The following is a 23716-nucleotide window of genomic DNA, read 5'->3' on the forward strand; positions in this document are numbered from 1 at the left end:
AATGTCAGGATACAAATTAAAAAAAGGTGAAAGTTTACTGAGACAGTGCGCCTATTTTAATCAGTGTTAACATTGAATTGATAGAATAATAGAGTATTAGAGCTGGGCATTATTGCATAACTTAGACCACAAGAAACTAAAAAACTGGCGGGAAAATTGCTACAAAAGTCAAAGAATTTAAAAAATTATCTGTTAATTAATTTTTTATAATTGAGGAGGAGAAAATTCGTGTGGAAGGATTTGAACCACAATCTAATTGTTTGTTGTCTAGTGTTTATGCCATTTGAACCAGTGTTTCAATGACAGGATCAACCGGTTTAATAATTTTTAAAAAATATAAAAAAAATTGGATTCACCGGTTTTTTTACCGGTTCAACCCTGGTTTTCTACCAGTTCAACACCGGTTTTCTACCGGTTCAACACCGGTCCAACTTGGTCCAACCCGGTTCAAACAAAAGATGGTTTTTTTGCTGTTTTAGACCGTACCACCGGCCGGATTTTTGTTCGACCGGCCGGTCCGGTCCGGTTTTTAAACTACCGATTTGACCTATCGCTCATTGGTAATGCTAAATTTTGGATGTTGATAATAAATCGATATTTTTATCAAAAAAAGAAAAGAAAAACATCTGCCGTTTTTATTTGATTAAATCACATTTTTAAAAGAAATTTGACTAAATCACTAAGTACAAGATTAGGAATATATTTTTACAGAATTTAAATATTAGTATTTAATCTTTTTATTAATTAGCTCTAGCTAGAGTTCGAACACGATAATTCCTAGTCTCTAATAATATTTATAACAATTAGACTTGATCGACCAGTTCAACTGGTTCGATTGCCAAATAAAATATTAGTATCAATTTATCAAAAAAGAAATCATCAAAAAGAAAATAGTATCATTTGATTTTTTTAAAAAAAATTGAAAATATGGTTCAATCTTTTCTAACCATAACAAAATTTGAAAAACTATAAAACAAATTGAACCGTTATAATGATTTGGTTCTTTATTTACTAATTTGAGTGTGTTACATTTACTAATTTTCAGTCCATTTGCTAGTTAAATATTTATGCATGTATTGAAACCTTAAGCATATAGAGCTACTTTAGAGGGGGGGGGGGAGGGGGGGGGGGGGGGGGGGGGGGAAATTTAACAGAACTTTACAGAAAATACTTACTTTTATTAGTAATATATAGAGCAAATTGCGTTGAGTACAGTTTGCTATTTTTTGTTTAAAAATTTATTTAATGGTCTTTCGATTTCAATTCGTTAACTATTGGAACATTCCGTTAAATTTGAGACTTACTTTCAAATAATTTGATACTTCATTTTAATTTCGTGAACATTTAGTACCTCACTTTTAATTTTATTAAATAATTTGGTACCTCGCTTTTAAATGATTTAGTACCCCAGTTTCAATTATGTTAAACGATTTGGTTTCCTAATTAACGGAATAGTCTATTGGTTAATAAAATTAAACTAAAGGACCATTAAATATACTTTTAAAACAATGGGTACCAAACTGTTAATTATGGTATACCTCATAGACCTCAGTGTAATTTGCTTAAAAATATATTTATATATCCTCAATTGTGACTAAATTTACAAATATATTTTTAAAAAGTAATATTGACAGTTGGCCTATCAGTTTTACAAATCACAACAATTACTACTAAAAAGCAAATAAAAAGATAAAGAATTTTATTAATAAAATATATAATTTAATATTTTAATTAATCTTTTTAGTGAATTAGTTCATATATTTAAAAATAATAATTATAACAAAACAAATATTTTAATAATAACGTACAATAGTTTTTAAAAATTAAGTACATAGTTTTTAAAAAAATTATAAGTTATTTTTTAATTATGCACTAATTTGTTATTAAGATACATAAAAAACATTTTATTTTCATCAATTAAATTCTTCATATTCTTTTATCTAGTATTTAAATTTAATTTTTAAGATTTGTAAATTGACAAGCCAAATTGTTAAAATTAATTTTTAAAAATAGTTATTTTTTATGTCACGTTAATGTAAGGAGATATATTTCATTTTTATGGAAAATTGTAAACTAAACCTGATCCATGAATTTTCTATGCACCTATCCAATTTAACACAATTTTATCTCTCTTCTCATTATTTTCTCCTTTCTTCTCATTTTTCTAACATCTCATTGGATAGGTTCATAAATTTTTCATGGACCAGGGTTAGATAAAAAATTTCCTTTATTTTTATATATCTTATCTAAAAAATTCAAATCATATTTTAGCATTATTTTACATTAAAATTTCTCCTTTTTATTATTCTCTTCTATAATTAATCACAAATAAACAAAAATTAAAAAAATACTATTTGTAGGTTAAAATGAAGAAAAATAAGATATATGCACAAAAGACCTATTTTTCTTTTTCAATAGGGTGGATGAAGTAATATCAATTTAATTATAGTTATGGATAGATACATTTTTTTTTATTTAAATAGTTGAATTGATAATTGACCTGATTAAATATAAATTTATAAAATATTTTTGAGCTCTAATATGATATTTTTTTTAAATAGACTCAGTTCATTATATTATCTGTGGATTTAGTCAATCACGTTAAAATATATAATTAACATGGTGATATTAATATAATTTTATTTATTAAAGTTTATGTATATTTTAACAATGTGTTCTAATGTAGTTAGCTCAATTCACAGTTGATGTGATAGAGTAAGTATATTTAAAATTTTCTCCTCCGTTATCATTCGACAACACTTTTTTTATTGTTAAATAGAAGCGAAGGTATTTATAGAAAAAATTGAATTCAAGAGCTAACCTGTTGAAGTATAGTCCATTGCTATACTTCATTGGTGATTCAATTATCTCTATAGCTAGCTAAGATTACACATATGAACAAGTTGCAATGAATATCAGATACGGAGTATTAATTAATTAAAGTTAGCATTAAATTACAATATTTATTGAAAAGGTAATAAATTGTAGGCATAATCAAAATGGATTCTATATTTCCATTCATTGTCTGTGCTGCCCAAATCTTAATTAGTAGTACGTAGTAGGTATTGATCAGGTGGATGAACATAAGAAATTGATTCTACACATGCCTTCCGCATTTTGTAACCAACTTCATTAATTATTATTTTTTCTTTCTAAAAGTTCATTTGATAATTTTACTACTCCCTCTGTCCATTTTTAGTTGTCGCTTTAGGCAAATATTTTTGTCCATCAATAGTTGTCACTTTAGAATTTCTATGTGACTTTTACACTAGTATTCCAAATTTGACCTTCTTATTAAATCACTTCATTAAATAGTAGTTCAATTTTCAAAACTAAATCATCCAATAGTGGGTTAATAACTCTATTTTCAAAGCTAAATTTTTCAATAGTGGAGTTTATAAATAGGGTTATAGTAGTCTTTATGTTTATAATTTAAGACAAAAAAAGCACTTTCTTAATCTTAGCAATTTAGCCTAAAGCGACAACTAAAAATGGATGGAGGGAGTATCATTTTACATGATTTTTTTTTTATTTTTTGGTCGTTTTCTAAAATTAATGACTACAACTTTCAACATTATTTGTAAGACCGTTATTTATAAGAGTAAATCAAATTAAAATTCATGGTTTATTACTTTTACTAATTAAATCAAATTAAAATTATAAATTACATTTTTAACAACATTAATATGCAAGTATTCTTTTTTAATCTAGATATTGGAATAACTCAAAACTATTAGTAACTACACGAGTGGACCTGATCACTTTAATATAGTATTTTTTAGTTAATTTTTGAGTAAATAGAGTAGTGTCCTGAAAGCATCAGAATGCCCTCTAATGTCAGTTAGCCCACAGTTCTTCAGAGACAGCAACCGAATTACCATACGGATAAGGCCAAAATTAAACCGCAATATTTATACTTACTGCCGAACGGTTATTTTCTTTCTTCTATAAAAACCCAATTGCCTCTTCATTTCTCTTACTTACTCTGCAACTTCACATTGCCATTTGCTAATATATAATTCTCTGTTTCAATATTTCTTTAGCAATTTAATTCTTCTTCTTCCTTAAAGTTTTTTCTTTTCTTGGTTCTCTTTGTTTTCAAAGATTTCTAGTCTTTCCAAGATTCAAGAAACATGGATGTTTTTCACTTCTTGTTTGGTATTTTTGGTGGGTGATTTTAATTTCTTTTCACGTTTCTTTACTGTTGTTTGTTGTGTTAAATTTTGGTGTTTGATGGTTCTTGTTTTTCATCAGGAAATGCTACTGCTCTCTTCCTCTTTCTTGCTCCAACGTAAAGATCGAAACTTCAATTCCTTTTCATTTTTCTTGTTTTTCTTGAATTTTCTTGAAATTTGAATTTTCTTGAAATTTACAGGATTACATTCAAGAGAATCATAAGGAGTAAATCAACAGAGCAGTTCTCAGGTATTCCGTACGTGATGACCTTGCTCAACTGTCTCCTCTCTGCCTGGTATGCTTCTCTTTTCTTTTTCATTTTAAATTTTCTCACCAACCAAACAATGCATTTTCTCACTTTCTTGATGAGGGTATTCTTGCAACTCTAAAATTTGTACCCAATGGAGCAAAGATTTGTGTTCTTAATAACAGACAGATGTTCTTTTTCTTCTGAAATTTTATAATCTTCATGACAGGTATGGACTACCATTTGTGTCAAAGAACAATCTGTTAGTGTCAACAATAAATGGAACAGGAGCAGTAATAGAAACAATTTATGTGTTAGTGTTCATAATCTATGCAACAAAGAAGGAGAAAGCCAAAATTACAGGCTTATTCCTACTTGTTCTTGCAATTTTTGCTACTGTGGCTCTTGTTTCCGTGTTTGCTCTCCATGGCAACACAAGAAAGCTTTTTTGTGGGTTTGCTGCCACCATTTTCTCCATCATTATGTATGCTTCACCTCTCTCCATCATTGTAAGTCTCATAAAAAAATCCTTTCTAATTTGCTATTTTGTTACTGTTTTTGAGTGTGATAAACTAGAAAAATCCTCATTTAAATGAAAATTTTGAACAGAGGCTGGTGATTAAGACAAAAAGTGTGGAGTTTATGCCATTTTTCTTGTCACTATTTGTTTTCCTCTGTGGTACTTCTTGGTTCATCTATGGTCTTCTCGGCCGTGACCCCTTTATTGCTGTAAGTACACTAAATTCTAGTAATTTTAGAAATAATTACTATCAAATCCTGAGATTAGGTTAAAATTACTACTCTATCCCTGTATTTAAAAAAATGTACAATTTGCAGGTACCAAATGGGTTTGGGTGTGGACTAGGGACATTACAGTTGATCTTATACTTCATTTACCGGAAGAGCAAGAAACCCACATCGCAAAATATGGAACTGGGTTCAGCAGAAAAGCCACATAAAGAGAAGCAATTGGTGGCAAATGGGTCGGTAGATGAACAAGTTTAGACCCGAATACAAACTTGTATTGAACCGAAATGGGTTATAAAACAAAACTTTGTTACTGCAAAGTTGAATTGGGCTTCCAAGTGTTTGTTTCCAAGTTTTATTGTTCTATGTTGTTTCGATTTGCTACCAAATGATAAAATGCAAATTTTAGGTAATGGACTAAAGTGTATAAAACCAAAAAGTATTGGTAGGATTTTTCGTTTTGTGATGAGAATATTTTTTTACTTATGATGATGTGTTTTATCATGTGGGTTTGAGACCATTTATTTGTCACTTTTTTTGTTTTTTGATGATGTAAAATGTTAAAAAATGGTCCAAAGATTTTGCATGATTGACAAGTGTTTATTTGCTTTAAAAATAAGGTTAATTGCGTTTGGTTATGAATTTTCATAGAAGTAGACATTACTAGTACTACAATGAGGTATTCTTGGACGGTGGATGACTAAGGTCTAAGTACTAGTCATGGCCCAAATGACTAGTAAAAATGGCATTTAAACGGCAAAGCTCTATTTCATTGCTGCCTATAAAAATGTTAAATTTTGAGAAAGAAACTGATTTTATAAGATTTGTAATTTATAATTAAAAAATAACTTTTATAATGGGATAGATGAATATAAATTTGAAAATTCATATGCGCCATATTTATGTTTATAGAAACTTAATTTGTATAATCCGTTTGTACAAAATTAAGAGATATTTAATTAATAATTAAAAGAAAACTAATACGGACAATAAATTGCTTCTATTTTTTTTCTTCAAAATAAAGATTATTTTGTTCATTTTTAATCAATGAATGAGTTATGATTATTTATATTTAATGGTAAAAATGATATTTCTGTTTTCTATTATTTTATTTCCCAAATACTTGTTTTTTGTAGTAAATTATAATTTTTAAAATTAATATTTCTATATTTTCTTTATTATAAGTTCACTATTAATTTGTTGCATTACCTTACAATAGTGAATTAGAGTATTTGATAAAAAAAACAATTGATTTTGTTTTTAATTATGTGATAAAATTAGATAGAAGGATTACAAATTTTACTGATTTATGGGAAGTTTTTAATATAGAAATTTTTAAATTTTTAATATAGACAAATAAAAAAAACTACTAATTATCCCAAAATATTTGGTGATTATATAATATGTTTTGAAAAAGTGAAAGACATCATATTCTCTAATGTAATTATTTTCTTAAATAAAGAAATTATCACTTGTTTTAAGTATTATTGTATAATATGTATCATAACAAAGAAAAATGGAAAACTAATGAAATACATCAATATTTAAAATTTAAAAAGACAGCTAATTCTTTGACACACAAAAAAATAATTTTACTAAAGTATGACATTTTCCGGTACAATTATTTCAAACTTATAATTATTTTTGTAAAAAATATAATTTTTATAATTATGTCGTGTAGGTTAATATTTTCCAAATTTAATGTAACAATTCTCTTTATGCACAAGTGATAGAACTCAAGTTTTAGGACTTTTTTAGGACTTAAGCTACTCGTTTACATTTGGACTTAGCGAGCCGTAAAGGATAATGTTCATCACATTTTTGGCAAATATTGGTTACCCTTTCCGAAAATGGAAGAGATGTCATTTAGGTCCGAAACTGTAAGGTGCAACAATTTTGTGTATGTCAACAATTTGAAGGCAATTTCATGGCCGGCCAGAAGTTTTATGGTGGCAAAAAATTGTTAAAATTGGATAAGAAAATGTGTCCAATAAACACTTAAGATTTCACATTTTAACATACATAAAAATATATCTCCCACCACTTCAAGTTTCTAGAATTCTTGCTAAAGAAATTTCCATCAAAGATTGTTTCGAAGGATGGAGAAACGGTGATTTTCAATCTTTATAATGGAATTTCATCATTTTTTCGTCCTTATATCTGTATTTTTCTCTATTTTCTTGATTTATTTTTATTATATTTTGTAAATCTATTTGTTTTTAGCGTGTTTGATTATTTTAATTTGTGTTGATTGAATTGATCATTGGTTGAATTAAGTCTGTCTATAGCCTTTGATCGAACTTAAAATTTTGATTTTTTTGATAAATCAAGGTTATTTCTATTTTATTGAAGAATATTTACAACGAAATACGTTGGAGATAGAATTTCTAAAAGTGTAGTGCTCGGTAATTATCATCTCTGATTAATTTGTGCTGTTAGAGCATCTCCACTCTAGCACCAAAAATCCTCACAATGCTATAATTTAGCATTTAGTATAAATAACACATCTCCATTGCACTTCTATTTCATGTGCTAAATTTAGCATATAGTATAAATAACACATTTCCATTGCACTTCTATTTCATGTGCTAAATTTAGCATATGCTAAACTTTGTGTCAAATTTGTTAGAAAGTTTAGCATATGCCAAATTTTATTATTATAAATTATTTACAGGTTTTCCATCAATAATGATAATCACTTATAAAATTATAAATTTAGCATTTAATTTAACATTTTGCAATGGAGTGAATTTCAATAATATGTGCTATGTATAGCATTTTATTTTATTTTATGCTAAAAATAGCATAAAAAATATAACATGCAATGGAGATGCTCTTAAATTGTATTTTTATATTTCTATTATATTGTTTCATTTTGAGTAGATTATATGTTAGTTTTATTTAATTTTGGATATTTTGTATCAGGTGATTTACGATAGACTTTAATGCTTCTATCGATATATTCTAACATTGTAAACAAATACATAAATATTGAAAAAATTGAGGAGTCAATAATAAAGTTGCAAGCCTTAAAATAGACCTTATGGATAGAAAAATATCTATTTTTTATACTTTTTTTATAAATGTAATAAAAGCTTTAAAATTTCAATATTTAGTCAATTTAAATTAAAAACTGATAGAAATTCTAGTAAACTTCTACAAGTAGTTTAGCTTTTAAAATGCTAAAATTATATATCAAATTGAACAATTAATAAAATTGACTATAATTATATTTGATTTTAAAAAAAATTGAACTAAAATTATCAAAATTAAAAACTGTAGTCATTTACAAAAGGATCTTTTTACACAATATACATTTCAAACTATTATTATAAGGGTTAGTTTGATCAAACTATTTAAAGAAATAGCCATGCATTTTGAAAAAAATTAATTGTTATTTGGTCAATTAAATTTCGGGCCATTTTTATATTTTTCGTGATAATTTCGCTAGAATAGCTTGGAAGACTAAACTTTTCTAAACAAGTGATAATTAATCAAGTAAACATCTTAGGGCAACTGGTGAAGTGTAGCACAAATTTAGTGATAGCTTTCATGTGCCATAAAATATTCAAGCACGGAGAAACAATTGTGATGAAACCAAATTTGGGAGGCATATAACATATAACATGGGCTTTTTAGACCTAAAATTAGTGATGAAACCAAATATGGTACATACTCAATAACATCTTCCTTAATTTATTAAAGACTAATGTTCTACAAAATTCTCACAAATCAAACCAAAACTTCTAAATTAGATTTATATATATATTTATATAGTCATCTTCAATATATTTTTATAGATTTATATCTGATTTGATGTCAATTTATATTTAACCTAATATATTATAAAATGTTAAGTTATTTAAAAAATTCAAAACTTATCTAACTTTTTCCAAGAACCTTTTAATTTCATTAATTTTAATTTAATTTCGATAAGGATTTTTTAACTATTTTTCTTTGATTATAACTAAACAAATTCATGAAATTAGACCAAAAGTATAATAAACTTTGAAGAGAATTAATAATTTTATTGAATGTTTGAATTTAGACTTAATTATTCAAAAAAAATCACCTTTTAATTTTTTTTTGCTAATAGCTCCATCTTTTCAATTTTAACTCATTTTCCAATAAAAAACATAACAGAAAATCACAGGTTAAGGTTATGCTTACTTGTACTTACAGCTCTATCAACATTAGTTTTCATGAACAATTGCACTGCAGCTGCTGCCTACAACAAATGATCACACAAACTACAAATAATAAAGAATCCATGACCATGAGGATCCATGGATTAGTGTCTCCAATCCGGGCTCCATTTCTCCAAGAACAACAAAAAAGAAAGATCCATCGGATCCAAATTAAAGAAGGGAATTAATTGCTGTGAGATTTTCAACATTTCGATAGTAGTGTTTGTCTCTATTGTAACCGCCTTAGACATTAAAAGCTATGATGATAAGTTAGAATTGGAATAATTTCAGATTGTACATATTGAGAGATCATGAATTTAAATTTGAGTCATTTTCAATTTTATTTGAATTAAGAGATATACGAAGAGATTCGTGAGTTTTGACTATTTTTTAATTTATGAGTCCAATTTGATTTTGATATTATGTTATGACGAAAAATAAATCTATATATGAATAATATGACGTCAAAAAGTTAAATATGTAAAATACGAAAGCATGAAAATATTAAAATCATTAAAATATTTGATGGCCCTTTCCGCAGATCTCGCGCCGATACTTTTAATTACACCTGTTATCATTTCTACTAAAAAAAAGGTGATCTCCTTAATTCTTGTCTCAATTAAAACAAGCATCACCATGCAAGCCTAGAAGATGATCACACACTTCTCACTGGCCGGAATCAATCGTCAGCTGAACTTGCATCATCATCGACATCCAAAACTAGGTCCCAATCCGGCTTCACAGCAACAACAGGCCTCAAACCCTAAAGAATGAATCACTAATTTAATTTCTTCTATTTTACAATCTGTTCTTGAACATATATTATATATATATATATATATATATATATATATATATATGAGATTAATTAATTAGTACTCTTCAACAAGATGATGTACCTGTAGAAAGATATTTAACGCTTCCTCTTTGGAATACTCCTCGATCACCTTCAAAGCTGCCTCCTGTTTCACCAAAAACATACTGTTAAAAAAACATGAAATGATGAGCTTTCAAAAGAAAAAGAGATCAGAGAAGACAAACCCTAGCAGAATTCATATCTTTATCAAACAGTGTTTTGGGTTCAGTTTCCATAGACGACTGCCTCTCAAGAACTGAAATTGGCGATTCCGTTTCCATTTTGATTCACAGCTCAGAAGAACATAAAATTAAAGTGATGTCTGAAATACTAATAAGTATAAAGTGAAACAGTTTTAAGTGGTCAAAAAGTAAAAAGGTGTTGGGTGTGGACCTATCTTCTTCTCCATAAGTACAACACTGATCCTTCCTGTGCTTAACTACCATCAATAAACGTGGCAGCCATGGTAGGGGGAGCTTAACAATGGAGTCGTACACTTGGCGCAACTCTGTATCTATATTTTTTATATATTTCTTTAATTTTGTATGGCTGCAGGATTTCGAGGTATAACCTAAATCTATAGGCTTTCAATTTCACCATTCTATGGCTGGTTTTACAGAAAGATCTTCTTCTTCTTCTTGAGGTCACGGCAATGGTGTGGTTTTTGTTTTAAACACATTATCAAAATGAGAAATTTTTATGTGAACTAAGTCCACCACGTAGGATTATATATGAACCATCCATTTAATATGTGACACGTGGCGTGATTATTTATATGAGCCAATTAATGAAAGGCACACTAATTAATGAGTATTTAATGTGTTTTATTTAGAATTAATTTTATTAATTAGCTCATGTAAATAATCGCGCCACGTGTCACGTATTAAATGGATGGTTCATAATCATATGTAGTGGACTTGGTTCACCTAAGAATTTCTCCATTTGAAGAGGTAATTATTTTCAACCCCTGAGATTGGACATATTAGTAGTTTATATCTTGAAATGTAAAATTACACTAAAACACCCTTCAATTTTGTAATATTATACTAAAACATGTTTCCATTTTATTTTATGTTAGTTAACCTTCAGTTAAAAAAATAATATACTATATGCCCCTTTAAGTTTGATATATTATACTAACCAAACCTTTTATTTTACAATATTACACATTTTACCATCATATATATTATTTTAATATGTTTAATTCTAATTATGTGCTTATACTTTTATAAATATATTTTTTTCATTAATAATATAACATTTTTCAATTTATCTTATTTTATAAAAAATATAAACATATTACTATCATTGATGCATATAGTTATTATTGTTTATATTTGTTTTATATTAAAAGTAAGTGTATAATATTACAAAATAAATGGATAGATTTAGTATGATATATCGAACTTTAAGGGGCATGAAATATATTATTTTCCTTAACTAACACCTCTTATATGACACAGGCAAAATGATTTTTTTTCTAAATATACGACTTTGACCATTTTTTCAAATATATTTCTAAAAAATAATTTGAATCTTCTAATCCATCAATTTTACGAATTGGAAAATTATATCATGTCTTAAATTATACCTATTTCAGGATTTATTTTTATTCAGTCTGTCATTCTATGATTTTGCATAATTTAAAGATTATGCGGGTTTAAGATGAGAATAATGCGTCTAAAAATAAGTTTAGTTTGAAGGTTGAATATATCTCTTTCAGTTTGAAAACTTAAAAAATGTCCGAATTATTTGTAATATATAACTGATAAAATTATCAAAACTATAGGTATATAACTCATTTTACCTTTAATATATGATATATTACTAACGTTCGCATATGTGTAGTACTGCCATTTGCCCTATATTTTCTCTTAACACTTTATATTAATTAATTCCTAAATTTAGAGTCTATAATATTATGTTTGTACTACAGTTAAAAGCACGTTAATTCTAGTAAATAATGTGTTAGGAATCTCAATTAAGCCGAGTGATTGCTAATTTTTTTTCTTTTTATATTTCGAGAGACATAATAAATAACCGATCTACATATATAGTCAGTTGATATATCGATTGTCGATTACGTTGAAATTATTACAGTCAACAATTTATATCAATATGTTGTGAGTATGTATTTATAATATTTTGTATCTCTAAAAGTAAATTTCTAAATGAATCAAAGACTACATAAAATACTCGGTGATCGAAAAGAAATAATTTGATAGAATAACAAATATTTATATAATAAACTGTTAAAAAATGAGAGAGAAACTGTCTTCTTGGAAACAGAATAATTTGTTTATTTATTCTGTTCATGTCAAGGTGATAGGAACAAAAAACATCAGCTCATGATGTTTTTTGCACAACATACATCATTTTCCAGCCTTAATTTTAAAAAACAAATGCTTCCACATAAATCTATACAGAACTTCAGAAATAAATTTCTAGCTCAAGCCACCAATTTAAACCTTGAGAGGTTAATTTGTATCTTTCACATAAATTTCATTATGTCACCAATTTAATTATTTCTGGAAGCGTCGACATATGTGTAAAGGTCAAAATTGTGCAATTTCATCCTTCAAAATAAGTACACTAAACACAAATTAATGTTGTAGTACATCCATGGCCCTTTTTGTTTTTGATTCGGGCTTTAAGCTTGAATCATTGTCCTGGACTTAAGCTAGGCCTAAATTGTGTTATCTGGACAGGCCCACGTAGTAAAATCCAAATTGACACACCAAGCAAAACCTTGTCGACCATTTTCAATGCATTATTATTTTCTATATATGTTATAATTCATATTTTTATCTTTTTTATTTAAAAGTCAAATAAAATGGCCTTTTATTTTTATTTTCGTCAATAATTTAATCACTCGGTTCATTTTTAGTATTAAATAACTGAGTTTTTCTTTATTTATTTGTGGATAGTTAAAGAGGAGGAGCACACTTTATTTGTGCAAAAATCAAACCACCCAAATAAATTGAACCAAACCGAATTAATGTTTGTGTTGTGATTTGGTTCGTGTAAATGATAGGAATGTTGCAGATTACAAAGCTTCAGCGTGGTGCATATTGGTTACCAAATGTACAAAGTTTCAGCATGGTCGGTTCGGTTTATATAAATTGCTAAGCGATGAAACCAGAAACCGAACAAAATAATGACGTGGTGACAGAGCGAATACATATTTTAAAAAACCTTAGAGAACTGTAATTAAATTATATATTTGTCTTCTCTATTCTTGATAACGTAGTAAGCAACGCATGAAAGGAGCGAAGCATCCTCACCGAGATGGGATGTCATTAAGTCAAACGATTAATGATATGGACCGAAATACCATCATTACATGATAACTTCAATGATCCGGACCAAGATACTATCATAACATGATAACTTTAATTACACGGACCGATATATCATCATCACATGAAAATTTCATACAAGTATAGCCGATACGCAAGAACTCAGCCAAATAATAAGCTGAGATAATGACAAACATGATTTGTTCTCCCACGTTCGCATCCGGATTCCGAGATACAAATATGAAGGTACAATCTACCCGTATCTCATATTCATACAACGAAAGAATTTACCATCAATACCGAGATATGAAAAATATGATTTGCTGAACAAGAGAAATAGGGCCATAATAATCTTTTATATAATTCACATTATGAGAAAATTATAGGGTATTTCTTTTCTACTCACTTATATTATTATTTCTTTCTCTTCTCTCTTTTTTCCCCGACTAAAAAGCTGACTTGAGCATCGGAGTGAACGTTCGGAGACCCCCCGGCGCTCCTTCTGACCGTTATTTGTGGTTTTAAGGTCTCGTTGATCGGAATAGTCGGCAGTGATTTATCAATTCTTAATATAAGAAGCGGAAATGTAATTAAATTGTATTAAATTTATTTTTGCCAACGAAGTAACTAAAAAGTAAAGTATTTACGAAGTTTAGTGGTACAAATCAACGTAGTAGACAGACATAACTAATTTACATAAACGTATGTACCAAACTGATTTTTAAAATGGACGCATGCAAAGGCATCCGAATATTTGAACTTTTTATGTTAATATACACTCGTTATTGAAGGTATTAACAATCTTAACCAAATAAAAATCATGACCTCTCAATTACGTACTTAATTATGGTATAAATCTTTTTTTTTAAGTAAACGTACTATTATACAAATATATTTGAGCCCTAATAATTATTAATATTGCATGTGTTTTCCCAATATATTAACTTACAACCAATTTAGAATTTGTTCACTGTTTTTTTTATGTTTATATTGAAGAACTCATGTGCCACTTATATTTTAAAAACTGAAATGCATGTAATTTTCTTTTTAAATAAACAACGCTTACATTAAGCTATGTTAAATACAGTTATATCAAAAAAAATCAGAAAATGAATCAAATTTTTTTCTACAGACGCAGGCGAAGTCAAACTTCTACATCAAATTATAAACATGACAATATATCATACAAATTAAAAAAAAGTTAAATATATATACATAAAAAGGGGTATTGGCAACCGTAAGGTGTATGTGAATTGGTAAAACGCTCGTTTAGCTTAATTGAGGTCGCAAGTTCGAACCATACTCATGTATGCAGTCATTTAAAACTTAGGGTCAGAATTTTGTCTTTCGTAAGGGACCTACCCAGCTCGAGTGGCCGGGGAGTAATCTGAATATAGAAGGTTTAAAGGCGCCATTTCATAGTTGGAACTTGTTCAGAACACCTCATGGTCATATTTAAAAAAAAAAATTGGCAAAACAAATCCTAACGTTTCACTTTTTAAGCTATTCAAGCTCCGCCCCTACCCACATACACACCAGTGAAAGATTTTAAATCCAGAGATTTTCAGATTCATAATCAATTAACTAAGTTTTAAAGTTTGAATACCATTTTATGTGATTCAATCGCCGAAAATTGAATAAATTGACCATAAATCTTAAAACAATTAAGTGCTTAGTACATTAATTTAAATAATAATTTGGGTTATCAAACACCTCCTAATTATAATAAAAGAGGAACCATAAAATTTAATGGATCGTTTCTAACAACACACTTAAGAATTCCAAAAATATTTCCTCCCAAAAAATTTGGTCAAATTTCCTTTCCAAAATTATTTCTCTTAGTGATAGAGTCAGAATAATAATTTTAGTTCGTTTAGAGCAACGCTAGAGTATTGTTGTGCTTCATTTTATTATGAGAGACAATTGCAATTCATATATGATGGAGCAAGTTTATTTAAAGAAATGTGTCACGTTACTCGATTGAATTCAGTTTGTATTTTTTATTTTTTAATTAAAATTAATATATTTATTTACTATTTCTTATATCAATTAATTATTATTTTTATATGCTTACTATTTTGCCTAATATTATTTTTACAAAATAAAATTATTTTATTTATTTATCATCATTTGATAATAATAATAATCTCTTCTATCAAATAGTAAAACGGGGAAAGTAAACGAAAAATAAAATAACCGTCGAATTTTACATGTAAATATAGACGGCATACCTGTGTTTCCCCTAAAATAATAATGCTTACTATAAATTTATCATTAATGAAGCAACCATAATAATAAAAACCTTAATTTACAAGTACAGTTTAGAGGAATATGAACAATGCAATATTAAGATGGTAGATAGGGATATACTGAATCGGACCTCAAAAACAATATTCTAAAATTGTAAATAAGAAGAGAGAGATTCTTCTGCTTTAGAACCGCTTGAAGGTCAGGTCCAACTGTCATATTTCCTTCATTATATTAGTTTCTTATTTGCCTTTAAACGGCTGTTAAATCTTTGCTTCTGTTTTTTTAGGCAAACCCTAATATAAAAAATACTTTAAATTTCAATTGACTAATTAAAAAAATGTCAAAGTTTTCAAAATTTGAAATCAAATAAACTTGTAGAGACATTAAAATCTTTTAATATTAAATTTGTATTTTAAAAGTGATAAATTTAAAATTTTAAAAAATAATCACATGGATTGAAGGCACTACTTGCTCATGTCTTTCATTTTTCTTTGAACTCTCTTTATAAATAACGGATTAACAGTGCTCTTTCCGTTAAAGTCCACGTAACTCCTGACCCACAAGATCATCACTCCCATCCAAATGATATGTGGTTAGGACATGCCATGATACATACATAGGCATACATACATGGATTAGTATGGGAATTTTTTACGCTTAATGTAGTAGTTTGACTTCTGAACTTATATCTTTTTATCCATCTAACTCCTGAATTTAACGTTTAATCTTGTTAAAATAAATTTATTTGACCGTTAAATTTGATAAATAAGTAAATATTGACTTTCTCTGTTTCAAGTGTCAGAAGTTCAATATTTACTTATTTATCAAATTAAAAGATCAAATAGAATTATTTAACAAGTTTAGAGATTTGATTAAATTTAGAGATCAAATGAATAAAAAAATATAAATTTAGGAGTCAAATAACATTAAGTTGATCTTTTTAGGCCAACCCACGTTGAGTCTTATACTTTCAAACTTTTTTGTAGTCTCTTTTTAAAATTTCTTATCTAATATGTCCATGTATTATTCGTTTTTTATTTAATATATATCTTTAGTCCTTAAGTGATTTACAATTGCTATGCTAAGAATAATAAAAAATATTTATACTTTTAATATATTTTTATTTAATAATTCTTTGTACTATAAATTTTTATTTATTTGGCCCTTCTATAAGTAATGTTCGATAATACAAACTAATTTCAACCTTCTTAATCAATTAAGTCAAAATTCATTTAAAATAATAAGTCTAATTTTTTAAATTAAAATTTATACTGAATTATTTTTAAGCAAATGAATTTTAGACGTGTAATTTATTATACTAATCAATAAACTATTTTTTCTATATTTTTATCCTTTAATAACATTATTTATCATTATACCCTTACACTTATACATGTATATAGACATTACATGTGATATTCATAATATTATACTATATAATTTACATTTATTTTAATGAATATATTATAAGATTAGAAAAATTAAAATGCATTTTATGAGAACATTTAATATTTTTAGTGATATAGTTATTAAACGGATTGCGATATTCAACACTTAAAAATTTCAGTGATTAATACGTTTAAGTGTTGCCCGTAATTAATTCCCAAAATTAGCTGTTGATTTGCGTTCGGAAAAATTATTATTATCTTTTGTACATGGTCCATGAGATTTTTTAAACGGGTCCCAACTATGAAACGACATCTTAAAATTTTTCATATTCAGACTAATCCTCGAACCGTATAGATATTTTATGGAAGTCAAATTTTGACCCCCAAATTTTAACGGGTGCATACTGTATGATAACTTTTTATAGATTTATTTATTTTATGCAGGTAAATTGAATTTATTGATATTTACTTTTATCTTAAGTTAAATATTACTTTATAACAGAGTGAACAATAATTTACTATTTGATATTGATAAATTTTGTCTTGAGTAGATTTTGACAATTTGTTTTTTGAATGTAACTGAGTGATAAAATCGATAGAGCCTTATAAAATAATTAGTATTTATTTGTGGAGATTTATACTTCATACCACAATAAAGTAAAATATTTACAAATATACTAACCGATGAGTATTGAATCCAATCATAAGTACAATGAAGCCAAGTCGCACGAGATTCATTCTTCAAGACGATATCGAGCTCTCACCCAAAGAGCTAATAGCCAGATGAAATCGGTAACCGAATCCATGAGATTCGTCTTGACCAAAAGAGGAAATCCGAATCATGAAGATAAGGGAGAATCCCCCGAAGACTCAGATAAAACGCGTCGACCAAGGAATTTGCCCAACAATCAGATTTACGAAATATCTCTCCTATCTGGACACAAACTCCAACTTAAGAAGATAAGCTTATTCGGGAAGATATTCCGGAATAAGACTTCTACTTGAATAAAGAAACTCTTTCCTATTTAATGTCAAACCCAGCTTAATAAAAATCACTTTCTTATTCATAAAGAGTTTGAGGTATGCCTAAACAGACAATTACATTCATATAAACAAAAACGCTGCTTGAGCCAATTAGCATCGGAGAGTTAATTGGACCACAACCGTCCGGTTAGCTTCTACCCTAATTTGCAGGTTAAATCACTGGTTCAGAAGGCAGACTCCATCATTAACTTATCTTTCTCTTAACAAAAATATTTTTCATATTTCTAAAAATGTTACCTTATTTTTTTTATTAACAAAAATACAATTTTTCTCTTTTTCTTCATCTTCTCCACCCAAACCCTAATTTTATTTTCTCTCTTCCTCCACTAACATCCACTACCACCATCAACCTTCTCCTTAAAAATCACACCATCGACATCAGCTCACTGCCGCCGGCAACCGCCGTCACAAGCCGCCGCTCTATTCTACTCGCCTTCGCTGCCGCTTTCTACTCGCCCGCCGCTCTGTTCCACTGTTTTACTCGCCGCTTCCGCTCCCTCCTTCTCTGCTCGCTCACACCGCAACTATCCTCGCCTTCTTGTCCGATTAAATATGAAATCAGATCTGAGAATATCAGATCTGATATTTTCAGATCTGATTTTTTTTAATTATATACAATTTGTATTATATACGGGTTATAGACGGATTATATACAAATTAAAAAATTATATACGGATAATATACAGATTATATGTGTATTATATACCAAACAAATTCAAAAACTGAAAAATTTGAACTTTTATATAAAAATCATATTTTTATAAATAATTTTTAAAAATTTGTATTTTTGTAATTATTTTTTATATTTCTATTTAAAAAAATACATGTAGTATCTTTGTAAATATTTTTTTTTCGGTATTTGTGTAAAAATCTCATATATTTTTTTGGATAAAAAACTGGTATTATAAATAATAGACCAGTAGAGCTAGATTGATTTGATTCCGTATACACAAAGATATTATGTGATGGAATTCCTAAAAGGGGTCTGGATATCAATTCAGAATTTCTTAGTTTTGGTTCATTCAAACTTCGAATATTATACAAAAAAAGAAATTGTGGGGACAAATTGGGGAATTTCAGTGAAACATTCTTCATTTGCAGTTGTGATGGCTCACTTTCACAAATTTGGGTCAGATAATTAATAACGCTTTAATTCACAAAATAAAAGGAGGAGAAGGAAAATTATGTTCTGCGATATTTCTTTTTACATTAAACCATAGATGGAAACTATTTTTTAATTACTCATCTACCCCCTCGGTCCCAAATTAATAGACAATTTAGGATAAAAATAGATATTAAAAAATTTAATAAATATATATAAAATGAGTAATTTTTTAAAAACATACCACACTTTCTTTTATTTAATACAATGTTGACTTTGTTTTTAATAGGATTTGCTCTCTTTTTATGTGATATCTTCCAGTTTCGAATTCTCAAAAAAAAAAAAAAAATTCCAGTTTCGCCCATCTAAACTCCTTTTATCATTATTGAAAGATGAAAAATCAGTTGGATTAATAGGTATAAATTTAAGGGTAAAATGATGCATTAAACCAAGAGCAATTTGGTGAATGGAAGAAAGAGCTGTGATATGGGAATGTGTGGTGTGGGCAACATTCACCATCATTGGAAATGATTTTAATTGATAGAAGGCCAAATCCATCTAGACGCCCCTGTATTTTACACTTTTTTTTCGTAGGTCTTTATACTTTATTTTTGTATTATCTGGTCCCTCTATTTATCTATTTTTTATTTTCAGGTCCTTTTTGAGTTTTTTTCAGTCCTTTTATGTGACTGGAGGAAAAAAAGATTATAAGTAGAGGGACTGAAGGAAAAAACAATTGTAAGTAGAGGGACTAGAAAAAACTGAAAAAGGACTGGAAAATTAGAAATAGGTAAATAGAAGGATCAGATAATATAAAAATAAAGTATAAGGACCTACAGAAAAAAAGTGTAAAGTACAAGGATTTTTAAATGGATTAACCCTTGATAGAACCACAAACTATTTTGTGTGTTGAAACTTGAAAGGGAATGGAGGACAAATCAGTAATTTTAGAAGAGGGGCAAAATATTTTAAGTGCTGTGATGTGCGTAATATGGGCATAGCTCAAGGTGCGGTGGGATTAGCATATCACTTTTCTCCTTTGGCGTTTACTTCCTTCTTTCTGTCATTTACTATCTCCTGGGATTTTCTTCTATCTATTTACTACTGAGTTACTCGCAACCTTACCACTTTGTATTTGTTCTTTATTTCTATAGAAAAAAATAATAATGCTTAATATATTTTTTAACTTCTAAATATTACCACTTGTTTTTTTTGTGACGTATAGATTTTTTTTGTTCTTTATTGAGCTTCTAAATTTTTAATTTTGTTCTATTTAATCCCTCAATCGTACTTGAATGACACGCGCTGATGTGGACAAAAAACAATTTGAATTTGTTCTAGTTGACCCCTAAAATATACTATTTTAATTTATAACACCCTTAACTCAATTTTATTTTCATTAGACATCTAAACTACTATTCATTACCCATTTAATCTCTCAAATAATGTATTAATTTAATAAAATATGATTATTATATTTAAAATAAAGAGCAATTTTTTTTATATATTATTTAAAATTGCATTTAAAGCTTGATTGTTTTGAAGCTGAATTGCTTTAAAAATCATGAACTTTATCGTGTTTTATAATTTAACACAAATTTGAAAGATTCAAAATTGATGTGAAAGGTTTGAAATTGTAAAAAATTTAAAAGTTGGTATTTTAAAATTTTCAAATTGGAAGTTCGTGTTAAATTTATAAAACACACTGAAATTTATAAAAAAAATTAAAAATCAAGCCTTCATTTAATATTATAAAAGTATAGTAAATTTATGTACATCGTTAAAAAAAGAGACAAACTCCTTTTATCATTGTTGAAATGTAAAAAAGTATTTACATGTACAAGAAGTAATATCATGTAAATATTTAACTAACTTTAAATATTTTTTATTTATTTTTACAATTTTCTTTGTAATATCTATCATCGTCAACAATTTACAAAAGTATTATTAAAATTTAAAATATATTTTTTAAAAATTATATGCCATCGTACATAAATTAATTTACATGCTTCTAAGCACTCGTGTTAGACTTAACATGGTTGAAAAATAAACAATTTTATTTTCGAGGAGATTAAATGGGTAAAAATTAAAAGTTTAAATGTGCAATAGAAAAAACAAATAGTTCATGAGGTTAAATAGAACAAAATAGTATACTTTAAGAATTATACTATGCATTTTTTATTATCCTTCACGCGCTTTAAAGCGTTTGAATACACGTATTTTGCCACGCTGGATAAAAAGAGGAAAGATCGGCAAAATTGAAGTTGAGGGATTAAATAGAACAAAATTGAAAGTTAAGAAGTTCAATTGGAAATAAAAAAAGTTTATAGATCACAGGAATAAAGCAGTAAAGTTTAAGAGTTAAAAAATATATTAAGTCAAAAAAATAATGTTCTAATCACTTCCAAATGAAATTTTACATATTGAACTAGTTAGACTATGAAAACTAAAAAACATATTAAAATATGTTAGTTATATTGTCGAAGCATCGCCCAAATGAAAATGCCTTGTTATTCTATTCCAACAGATTTAAATAAATTCCCATGTTGGTTGGAGATTATGTAGATATTATGTTGTTTTTGAAGATGAAGTTATGGACACGATTGCAATGAATGGGCATGTTAAGGATGAAAAACAATAAGAAGAAAACAAAGAAAAAAATTTCCAATCAATGACAGTACCTTATGCACAACTCTACATTGAATCTTTTTCTTAAGCATAGCCTAAACACATGTTTAATAAAGTGGGTCTAAGACATTTCAACGCCCACGACTGAGACCCTTTAACGAACAAAAAGTGTTCTTATTTTATTTCATTGATTCAAGGCAATGCACATAAACTGTTCTGTTTTTCCCACTATTTTATTATACAATTTCCCTCACAATTGACCCTATATACTTCTTATATTAGAGAAGTAAATGTCTTAAATCATGTTACTTACTTGAAAACAACTTCATTTATATACACGGAAAAACTATTACATTGCGTTATGTAGTCTTTCCAAAAGGATGAAAATTATATATAATGATTGTGTATTTTTATATATCTATGATTTTTTTGAAAAGATATATCTATGAATTAACTCAAGTTCAATTTTAAAATAGTTCAAATAAAATTATCAATTGAAATACCTAATTTTATTATTGATACAAATATATAACTATTATAATAAATTAAAACAAACAAAAAAAAAACTAATTTATCGAATGTTTGAATAATCCTTAAGATTCAAGTTTTTAATTGTAATTTTATGAAGCCTATTTGAAGAACTAGTCGAATTTTTACCATGAAAATTACAACGCCCGTACTGCAAAGCGTGGTGGAAAGAAAAGCTTCGTTCGCCTACCATCACGAGCATGGCACAAAGCTGTAAGAAGAGAAGCACCACGGGCAGCACTACATGCATGGTGCAAATTGTTAGCCCCTTAGACTGAGCTAACCAAAACCCTAAAAAATTAACCCTAACTAATTAATCCTATTTAATATAAAAAATTACTAATATAAAATTGAGGACTTTTCTACCATTCTTCCTAGTTAAGTCTAATTACTCTCATAATCAATTATAATTTAACAAAATTAACCCTTATTAAACCCTAAAATACTAATAAACCCTAATATTAAACGCCCACCGCTGCTGGTGAAAAAAATTTCGGACGACCCACCGCCATAAATTTGAAGAAGAACATATCCCAGATCCCCATGGGATTTGTACGAAGAAGAACAGACCCACATGGGTGTATGGGATAAACACTATGATATAATAACACATACTCCAAGAGGGGCAAATGAGTAAATAAATGGCAAAACCCATACAAAGGCCCTTCTACTTTACCTTTTTGTTCAAGAAGCCCCTACTTCAAAGTTGTTCACGTTGGGATCCCTGTACTTGGCAAATTCTGATTATAACACCCTTACGTGGATGGAAAATGGCGTGTGTGCTACACTCTCCGTTAACGAGAGTGGAGAGAATAAAGTCATGTTGGAAAGTGATGACATGTAAGTGTGAGCTGGTAATTTTAAAGCAAACTCATGCTGACTGTACACCTTCTTTACTTTCTCAAACACCACCACCACCACCACTATAATCTCCAACTGCATAAAAAAAAATGAAAACAAATCCGAATTATACAAAATTTAGATTCTTCTACAATAAACATGAATCTGAACATTTACATCCACAAACGACTTCAATTTAAGCAAAAATAAAAGCAACCCATAGACCATAAACAAAAATTAGGAAATGAAACCTCAACACTAAATTTTTAATTCAATAAGAAAAAAAAATCAAAACTTTACCAAAATCAGATTGTCTTTTTCCAATTTGGATCTTTCAAATCCAATTTGGATCTTTCAATCGTAATAGTCCTCACTGTTTTCAAATCCAATTTTATGCTTGTTAATAAAATTATCCTCATCTGCC

The 23716-nt window shown here is 28.0% G+C and overlaps 1 protein-coding gene across 1 annotated transcript; it reads left to right on the forward strand.

The window, feature by feature from the left end:
- Positions 1-3960: 3960 nt before the first annotated feature.
- On the forward strand, positions 3961-5656 carry LOC126672486 (bidirectional sugar transporter SWEET1). The gene is made up of 6 exons (XM_050366438.2): positions 3961-4167; positions 4255-4291; positions 4376-4471; positions 4653-4932; positions 5033-5152; positions 5261-5656. Exons 1-6 carry the CDS (start codon positions 4134-4136, stop codon positions 5426-5428), a joined length of 735 nt encoding a protein of 244 aa, XP_050222395.1. The 5' UTR covers positions 3961-4133; the 3' UTR covers positions 5429-5656.
- The last annotated feature ends 18060 nt before the right edge of the window (positions 5657-23716 follow it).

The sequence above is a fragment of the Mercurialis annua genome, linkage group LG1-X (assembly GCF_937616625.2).
Source record: "Mercurialis annua linkage group LG1-X, ddMerAnnu1.2, whole genome shotgun sequence".
Lineage (NCBI taxonomy): Eukaryota > Viridiplantae > Streptophyta > Magnoliopsida > Malpighiales > Euphorbiaceae > Mercurialis > Mercurialis annua.